The sequence below is a fragment of the Coffea eugenioides genome, chromosome 7, assembly GCF_003713205.1.
Source record: "Coffea eugenioides isolate CCC68of chromosome 7, Ceug_1.0, whole genome shotgun sequence".
Taxonomy (NCBI): Eukaryota; Viridiplantae; Streptophyta; class Magnoliopsida; order Gentianales; family Rubiaceae; genus Coffea; species Coffea eugenioides.
The window spans coordinates 415,983-425,804 of NC_040041.1; the positions used below are offsets into that span (position 1 = coordinate 415,983).

Consider the following 9,822-nt stretch of genomic DNA (forward strand, 5'->3'; position numbering starts at 1 on the left):
TTGGCAAGAAAGCCGGACGGAGAAAAAAGGCGGAATCAGTAAGGAGTCTATTATCCTCATTGGCTTCGACAATGATCCTTCCTTTGTCTTATTGATTTTAATTTTTAAATGGCATGAGTCTCGAATAGATAATAGAATCAGCTGAAGAACAACTCAGCAGACAGATATTGCAATTTCTATTCATATATATATTTCAGATAAATGAATAGGTTTATACTATATTTGCCTCATAATTAATGTCCATTTTCCTCGCCTATACTTGGGGACCCTTCTGAAAACTTCATCCAAAAAGCACATACAAGCAAGCATGATCAACTGAACCCTTTTAAATATGCATGCAGGAAAGGATTATATAATTTAATTCTTGCAAGCACAAAGGCTTTAAATTGCAAAGATTGATGAAATAATACACAATTATCGTGGAAGTGGAATCGGTTATATATATATATAATGTATATGCGAGGCAGGGCATAAATGATTTGAGCATGATGACCCGTGAGTGAGCCAAAGCTGAACTTGTTTCAGTCTTATGCTACGAGGAGAGTCTCTGTAGTAGCTGACAAATCCCAACTCTCACATATCGACAACCCTGTGGCCGGCTTTCTCACATGCCACCAAAATCCGACACAACTCTACTGTCTCTCCTTTAATACAAAATATACTACTATAATTATGCCATATTATCACTACCATTCCCTTCTCTGAGTTCTCTCTCTCTCTCTCCGTCTCTCTCTTCCCTTCTTGTGCTTATGTGTCTCTGTGGAGCTGTAAGACCCTTTTGTAGCCTTAAAAACGTTCCTCTCTTTTGGTGTATCCATACAGCCCTTTGTTCCAGCTCCTTTTGTGAGTGTGCTGAAAAAGCCTGCAAACTGAAAGAAATCTCTCTTTTGCCTATTTTGACTTCGCTCACAAGTACCTGTCTTTGGGATGAGAGACTCTCTCACAACTCCTTTTACTCTCCATAGCAAAAAATTGTAGTATCAAACTTGATAAAGAGAAGGAAAAACAAAAAATTAAAGGCTGAACAGTCTCTTTTCCTCGATTCCTTTGCAGAAATTTTCCCAAAATCTGCACCAACCGTTCATGGATCGCTTCCCAATGGCCAGGTACCACTGCTAGTCTAGTCCCTTTCCTTATATTTGTATCCAGCTTTTCATTCTTCCCCTCCTTTTCTACTACTACTATAGAAAAACTTGGAGTTTGGAATTACAAAACAGCGGTCATTATACCGCTCTGATTAATTCGACCCCTTTCCTCTCTCTGGAATCTCAATCCTTTCTTCCCTCATCATGCAATTCACCGAGACTTTACAGTCACCACCTTTGCACCAAATCTCACCGTTTGTGGTGCCCTCCATGAATAAGAACCAAATTCATCGAACAAGGCCATGGCCCGGTTTCCCTACATCAAAATCATCACTTGGTGGTAGCTTTGGTGACGCCAACTGCATGGAACAATTGCTAGTCCACTGTGCCAATGCGATCGAGAGCAATGACGCCACTCTAACTCAACAAATCTTGTGGGTTCTCAACAATATAGCACCCCCCGATGGCGACTCAAATCAGCGCCTCACGTGCGGCTTCCTTCGAGCTCTGATAGCCCGGGCCGCAAACAGCGGAAACTGCAAACTACTCAGCGCAATGGCTAATGTAAACACGAATATGGGGATCGATACCCATAAATTCTCCATCATAGAGCTAGCAAGTTTTGTGGACTTAACCCCCTGGCATAGATTCGGATTCACGGCGGCAAACACGGCCATATTAGAAGCTGTGGAGGGATATTCGGTCATTCACATCGTTGACTTGAGTTTGACTCATTGCATGCAAATTCCAACGTTGATAGATGCTATAGCTACCCGTCTCGAGGGCCATCCGTTGGTGAAGCTGACGGTAGCCTGCATCACGGACGGCATCCCGCCCATGATTGATCTGTCGTACGAGGAGTTAGGTTCGAAGTTGATCAACTTTGCTAGGTCTAGAAACGTAGTATTGGAGTTTAGGGTGATCCCTTCGACTTCCGCGGATGGATTCTCTTCGTTATTTGAACAACTTCGAATGCAACAAATTGTTCGGGCAGACAATGGCGAAGCACTTGTTATAAATTGTCACATGATGCTCCATTACATCCCTGAAGAAACCCTGTCCGTGGTCTCCAGTTCGACAACATTGTCAAGTCATCAACTTGAATCTTCTCAAAACGCATCTCTTCGAACGATGTTTCTAAAGAGACTCAGGAGTTTAGAGCCAACAGTTCTCGTTTTGGTCGATGAAGATGCAGATTTGACGTCAAACAATTTAGTCAGTAGATTAAGGTCCGCTTTTAATTATTTGTGGATACCTTATGATACTGTGGATACATTTCTACCGCGGGGGAGCAAGCAGAGGCAATGGTATGAAGCAGACATATGTTGGAAAATCGAGAATGTAATAGCCCACGAGGGTCTTCAAAGGATTGAGAGATTGGAGCCTAAAAATCGGTGGGTGCAAAGAATGAGAAGTTCGAGCTTTAAGGGGGTTAGTTTCAGTGAAGATGCATTTTCTGAGGTGAAAAGTATGCTTGATGAGCATGCAGCAGGATGGGGACTGAAGAGGGAAGAAGAGGATCTTGTGCTTACTTGGAAGGGACACAATGTCGTTTTTGCTACAGCTTGGGTACCAACTTGATGCTCATCTAAAATTATTGCCATCAAATCTCTAATTTCTTTCCCCCTGATTTAATTACCCCCTATTAACTGTTTTTCTCCTGTAGCTTGGCAGAATGATTTTAGAAATGATGGAGAATGCTGATAATCATTTTTTTTTGTTAGTGGAGTAGTTTTCTTTACCATTGCCGGTCTGGTCAGCCAACTCAACTGCATTGAATGTAGACAAAAATATAATTAGCACAAGTTTTTGGCCTCTGATGAGGATCTTTTGCAAATTGACGAAATCCTTCAATGGATACGGTGCTAATCACGTCATATATATATATATACCTTAAATTCGGTTCTCAAACATTTTCTTTGTGTTGCCATATCTTGTGTACTGATTTGCTGTGCTGGAATGGAGGTTCAATTATGAAAGCTAGGTTTCTTTCCCGAGAACAGATTAATCAATAAATGCATCCTGCTTTTCCACATTTTAGTTTTCCTTCCCGCCTTGCTGGTTGGCGACGTAGATAATACATTTTATTCTTGAATACACTTATACACCAACCAATACGTATAATCCAAGATATCTAGGTCCAAACCTCTTACTGATAGACTTATGTTGAAGGTTTGAGTGGATGAAAGCAATTAAAATGCACCCCCAAAAAAAAAAAAATTCATTGGACAGTAAGTACAATTTGTTTAATATTATCAATCATTTTTGTAAGACGTAATGAAGTTGGGAAATGCTAAGCGGTAAAAATAGCCAAAACAATACGATACAAGTTTTGAGGTTTAGCATTGACCAAGCATAAAAGGTTTGTTGTCTTTTGGAATCTCTGACTTCAATGGATGGATGTAGTAGTAGTAGTAGTAGTACAAACATTTGATTTACAGGCATTTAAATAATTCCTTGCTTCCATTACCCAATTTTCTGCGGATTTAAGAAGAATAATAGGACTAGATTGGGAAATGGAATATTTCTTGGTCCTTCCATTAATTACCATGATGAATTGGTGAGGTAACTTGTAATTGACCATTATTTATTTTGACTGCGACCATCAATAGGCCATGCATGATTAGCCATTAAAGTTTTCGTCTCTAATGGAAACAATTGAAAATGTTGCACGGTATGACCTCTCCCTCTCACTATCCGGACATGTTCTTAAAGGACTCGCGTGGAACTAGCTAGTAGTTTAAAACAATTTGCCTAAAGAAAAAGACTACTTTTTTGGGCACGTCTCCAGAGAATAATTTAGGACCCAAATATCCTGATACCATCTGACATGCGGAACGGGAAATTGTTAGAATTCAATCAATCTGACATTTTGTCTTAAGATCTTAAATTTGTTCTTAGGAAGCAGATGTACATGAAATAGAAATAAAGGCATTATTGTCCTAAGAAGTACCCTCTTTACCAAAATTATACTACGGATAAAAAATAGTAAACAAAAAAAAAAAAAAAACTAGTTTCGTGCAGAAAAAACTTCGTGAAGCATATTTCCAGAAATCAAGCAGCCAGGAAAGAATGGAAAGAACTGCAAATGAATGCTACTCAAAAACGAGAGAGTGGATGCCCCCGAGGTGTTCTAGCCTCCTCTCTGTAAATTGGTATGTATAAACTACATCAGGGATAAATAGGAAAACCGTCTTGGATTCAGGATCATATGAAATGACCTTAAACTGAACCCGCGGTTTTTGCTTCTTCCTTTCGATGACCCAACCAACGCTTAATTCCGCAGAAACATCATCCGTCAAGCACCTGAAATCATCGCAGTCCTCCAGCTTCCATGTAAAGTCCTCTTTCTCACCAGCACTGTCATTCTTGCTAAGCGTCCACTCTGGAAAATCGTCTTCAAATCCATGGCAATAGCAGTGAATCCTGTCGCTTGATTTCCATAAAGACCTGCCTAGTGGAGCACGTGGAGCCTCCGATAGCATGGTTCCTTTCCGTTCAAATTAAAATCGCATCAAGGATATAACCTTCGAGGCAATCCCAGTAAAGGCTTCCATTGAAGAATACCTTGGAACCGCTCAGATACTCCAAACTGACTGGCGGAAGCTTTTCCTCAATCTCCATCCATTCAGCTGTTTCTGAACAGAAAATTGACAATTTAGAATATTGCTCGTCACAAAATTTTGATCTGACTAAGCACAAGACTCTGTACTTGAGGCAATTATGATCCAAGTCGGCCATCAGAGCATAGGAGATCCTGTTGGTTGGTTTCCGGGGATGAGGAAGGGCGATCTTTTCCCTCGTCAAAGGATTGCAGACAAAACATGTTGCCACATTGCTTGCCCAAGTCGTATTGCTGCAGAGTAGAAGGCCGTTACATGAATCAATGATTTCAACCACATCAGAACAGTCGACTTGCCATAAGAATTCCAAGGACGGATCCGGAACCCCACCGGCTTCTGAATTGACCGAAATATAGTAACATGTATTCCATTCCCCAGGCCAAGAAGATGCATTAATTTTCTGGAAAAACAACCCTGTGTGGGCTCTCCCGGCGATAGCTTTACAATTACGATAATGTTGAGATGGAAAATCTGCTTGTCTAATAAAATTGCAAAAGTACTTAGATACACACATGAATCTAAAAAGCGTTTGAGGAGGCAACCGTGAAAAAACCTCTGAAAGAACGTCAGTTCGCTCACGCAATCTCTCAAACATCCTTTGCTCTTCTTTATCAGTAGTAGAATCATCATCGCTTTTAAAATCGCTCACTACCTCTTCCAGTTCCAATCTCGAAGGACCCGACCTAGTTTTATTTTTACGGCAGCCCATGTTTTCCTGTTATCAAGCTGACCAAAAGCACCCAAAGAATCAAGTTCAAGCGGCAGGAAGAAAACAAGGCTACAAAATACCAATCTCTGTTAGAAGTTTTTATTTAATCAAGGAAGCGTACGGTTCATAAGTTTATCAAGTCAATCAGGACTAAAATTTAGCTGCAAGTAGTAGTTGAGCCTTTATGGAAATCCTAGTCCAGGCGGTAATTTGGATCTGTCCATCATCAATTGTATACAAGATTCCGAGTTTCTGTGGGATTGTGGCCCTGTTTAGGCAACATTACAAGTTTCTATTTCCAAAAAAAAGGGTACGAGGATTCAAAACCCTCTAGTTGTCTGGAGAATTGAAGAAGATACCTAATTACGTCACAGCTTTGACTCCTTTTGAGGATTGAAAATTCTTTTAGACAAAACACAAGTTCTATGACCATAAGGTTTTCTTCCTGAGGACAAGTTCCCCTTTTAGTAAATAAAATTAGCTTCAAGCATTCAACTTGAACATCAAGCAGAAAGAATAACATAGTTGCTACCGGCTTAGCTAAGATATCATTAAATTGTTGCAGGATCGACAGTTCTGTGCAGAAAAATGAATAAGCCAATTCATACTGCCAATTAACACATCGGGGATAAGAATCCTGCAAGTACACAAAATATTGCAACTAGCGTCTGCAAAAACAGGGGATGCCAACAAACAGAGAGACTAATAAATCTCAATGCTATATAACCTTGGCAACGAAGCCCCCGCATCCCCTCACACCTTCTTTTAGTTCAATACCTGTTTCTGCTTCATCATTCACGCTCATAGTATCTTGGGAATGCCATTCCCATGTCTCCTTCTGCATCACCATGCCCTGCTTTCTTCTCAACAAGCACCATCCACCTAAACCAAGACACAACACTTGACATCGAACGTCCTTGTGCCAAATAGGGTGACAGCAACTGACATCTCTTCAGTCTCCTTTCAGTTAATTGATGTCAAGGATATAGAACAATTGCGATAAAGAAAAAAGTTCCTTAGGATTGTGGAGCATAAGAAAGTATCTTAAACTGAAGTCGAGTTTTTGTATTTCCGTGCTTAGTTCAGAAACATCATTGCTTGGGTGCCTGGTTTTTTTGGGGTCCTCCAGGATTCAGCAGCTTATAGTTAATTTTTTTCTCCAAATTCTGGTTATCTTGTTTGTATCTTTGCGATTAATTTGGTGTATTCTTCATATGTCCAGGCACCAATTGACTGCTGATTGATTACCCATTAACGATACCATTTTCTTTTCTTTTAGGATAGTTTTTGTCTCTGTCCTGTTTACCGCGAACCAGTGTGAGAAAATAAGTTGAATAAAAAGCATTTAATTGTACAACTTTCACCCACTGGTTACCTAATAGACCGAGACGCACATCATGATTAGTCATTCAAGTTTCCAACCAGAAAGAAAAAGGAAGGCGGGCATGAAATGTCCTTTCTGCAATCTGGACTTAATATTAAGCTTAAGGCATATAATATGGTAGCAAAGGCATTAAATGTCCCTGAAGAAGAGTAGTGCTTGCAACTTTGTATGCTTTGTTTCGACAGAACATCCATGACTCGAACATAGGCTATAGGGAGTAATTACTCATTAGTTAGTTGCTGATTTTGTCTGTCAGTTTCATATTTCTCTGTTACAACTTTTTTGTCAATTCGCAGCAAATGAAGAATTATAAGCCATACAGACCTGCTTACGCATCCTGGGGAAGAGTCTATACTATACCTCTTCTCCCTTAAAATAGTACTGTATATCTAGAATGTCACGTTTCTCAGAAGGCTACCACTGAATTTGAATCCAATCAGATGGCCAAAAGCACCTAGACTGCATTTGCAGATGGAAGTATTGACTGGAAAATAATGCTGGTACCATCGCTTTTAATTTCACTAATATTAGTGAGGAAATTCATCTCAGACCATTCATCTGGTTCAGTAGGCACTTTATCGTGTGAAAGTATCTATTGCTGACACTCCATATAACAGGATAGTAGTAATTACTCGCCATTCTTAAAAATCACGGTCAAACATTCACTGAAAGCAAAACTTTTGCTCCAAAAAACATGTAAAGCATGTTACTACTGCAAAGTTTTTAATCAGCGGTGGATAATATGTTTAAAGAACGAAGAAAAAACTGTAATCACTAGTGCAAAACTAGGGGAACACCGAAACAATCAGAAGGACTAAACCTCTAGGCTATAATCCGGGCATTTTGGCGTCCTCTTATTGTGTCTTCCTCTCACCTTCTTCGTTTCAAATCCTATATCTGCGTCATGATCAACTCTGCGATTTTGAATGGACATTGCAATACTTGTTCCTAGTCGATTTCCTGCTGTCTTTGCAGATTGAATGCGCACCAAGCTGTGCACGTAAGGGAAGACCCTATAACCACCATGAGAGGAGAAGGTCGTGTCTTCAAGGGGGTTCAAGCCACCAAGGTATTCCAGCCTCCTCTCGTCTAAATAATATATATAAACAGTCTTTCCAATACATAGGAAGAATGTCTTCGATTGAGGAGCATATGAAATTATCTTGAATTGAATACGTGGTGGTGCCTCCCACTGATTCCCGTATAATGCAGCAACTTGATCAGAAACATCAGCCGTCAAATTCCTGAATGTTTCAGAGCCCCGCCGCAGCTCCCACTTAGATTTGTACTCACCATTCATGCTAAGGGTCCACTCCGGAAATTCATCTTCAAATCCTTGGCAGTAGCAGTGAAGCTTGTCCTCTGATTTCCACAAAGACCTTCGTTCCGGAGCTGGTGGAGCGTCAATCAACTTATAGCAGGGTTCCCCTGGTTTCAAGTTTAGAGGGCACACAAGAATGTAACCTTCCAGGCAATCCCAGTAAATGCTTCCGTTAAAGAACACCTTAGAGATAGAACGCCGTAGAAACGGATCTCTCTTAAAGGGTGGAAGCTTCTCGCCGAGCTCCACCCATTGACCTATCTCTGAAAACCATATTACCAATTGAGGATAATTATCATCAGGAGTAGTAGTCTGGGGCAAAAATAAACACACGACTTTGTACTTAAGGTGGTGATGATCCAAATCTGCCATGAGGGCATATGTAGTGGCGTAAAGAACCTCCTCCTCCTTGCGTGACTTGGATTTGGATGTTGGTGTCCTGGGATGGGGAAGAGCCACCTTTTGCCTTGTCAAAGGATGGCAGACAAAAAGTTTATTCCCGTTCCTTCCGTAAGTGGTACTTCCGCAAAGTAGAAGGCCATTACAGGAATCAATGATGTTAACCTTATCACATCTCGACTTCTGTTTTAAGAACCCCAGCGAAGGATCAGGAAGCCCACCAGCTTCCCACTCGATTGTATTATTAAACTGGATTTTACCTCCATCAGTATACCAGGAACCGGATGTATAGTAGTAGAAAATTTCCTGAATGAAAATCCCGGTGATGGTTCTTCCGGCGACAAGTTTACAATTACGAGAATGAAGGGCTGCAAATTCTGCTCGTCCGATAAACTTGCATAAGCTCTTTGAGATACAACTGAATCTAAAAAGGGTTTGCGGAGGCAATCGGGAAAAAATCTCTGAAAGAATGTCAGTATTTCCTAGCAATTTTTCAAACATCTTTGCCTCTCCATCCCCAGAAGTGGAATCATCATTCTCTAAAACAAAAGTCACGGCTACTTCTTTCCCCTTTTTTCTTCCCGACACAGGTTTGTTTTTCCGATGGCCCATGCTTCTCTGCAATTAACCTGGTTAGAAGAATTCAAAGAAGAAAAAGAAGTACTATCCGAGTAGCTTATCGAATCAAGAGAGGAGGGGATGGTAGCGGACGATGGACATGAGAGGCGGAAGGAGGCCGTGGGAAAAGAGTAGGGTTGGGCATGGTATGGGAAGTGTTGTTTGCACAAAGGAAATCCGTGATGCTCTTGGTTTTGGGAATTTTGTGTCTAAATTGGAATTGGATTGACAAATTTGTTATAATTAGTGGGCTTATATTTACGATAATTCAGAAACCTTTCCTCAGGTTTTTAATAGTTTCATTGAGCTCCCCCGAGATTTAAAAAATTACATATACCTCTCTTGATTTTGCTTTAGTAACAAAATCTTAAAATAATATTGATTTAGTCAAATTTTTAAATAAACACCCAAAAATGTCCTTGTGTAATGAATTTTAATTTACTTCCTCATAAAATTATAAGATTACTAATGTAATTATAAGGTAAAGGTGCCGAATTTTTTATGTCCATTCCTACTATTTGATAAAAAACTATAATATAATATTTTTGATATTATTTTATTATAAATTTAGATTTATAAGATAGAAAATAAAACGTTGAAATAATTGATTCAGAATTTATGAATTTTTCGAGTAGTGGGATTATCATAATTTAGTAGTAGTTTTGGGCAAATTTTTTTATTTA

The 9,822-nt window shown here is 39.9% G+C and overlaps 1 protein-coding gene across 1 annotated transcript; it reads left to right on the forward strand.

Annotated features, from left to right (window-relative positions):
• Positions 1 to 697: 697 nt before the first annotated feature.
• LOC113777674 (scarecrow-like protein 32) lies at positions 698 to 2,795 on the forward strand. Its single transcript, XM_027322835.1, has 2 exons — positions 698 to 1,106; positions 1,314 to 2,795. Exon 2 carries the CDS (start codon positions 1,356 to 1,358, stop codon positions 2,664 to 2,666), a length of 1,311 nt encoding a protein of 436 aa, XP_027178636.1. The 5' UTR covers positions 698 to 1,106; positions 1,314 to 1,355; the 3' UTR covers positions 2,667 to 2,795.
• Positions 2,796 to 9,822: the final 7,027 nt, after the last annotated feature.

Bases quoted from the DNA above. Each gene is read 5' to 3' on its own strand.
- LOC113777674 (XM_027322835.1), top strand. From the start codon at position 1,356: ATGAATAAGAACCAAATTCATCGAACAAGGCCATGGCCCGGTTTCCCT.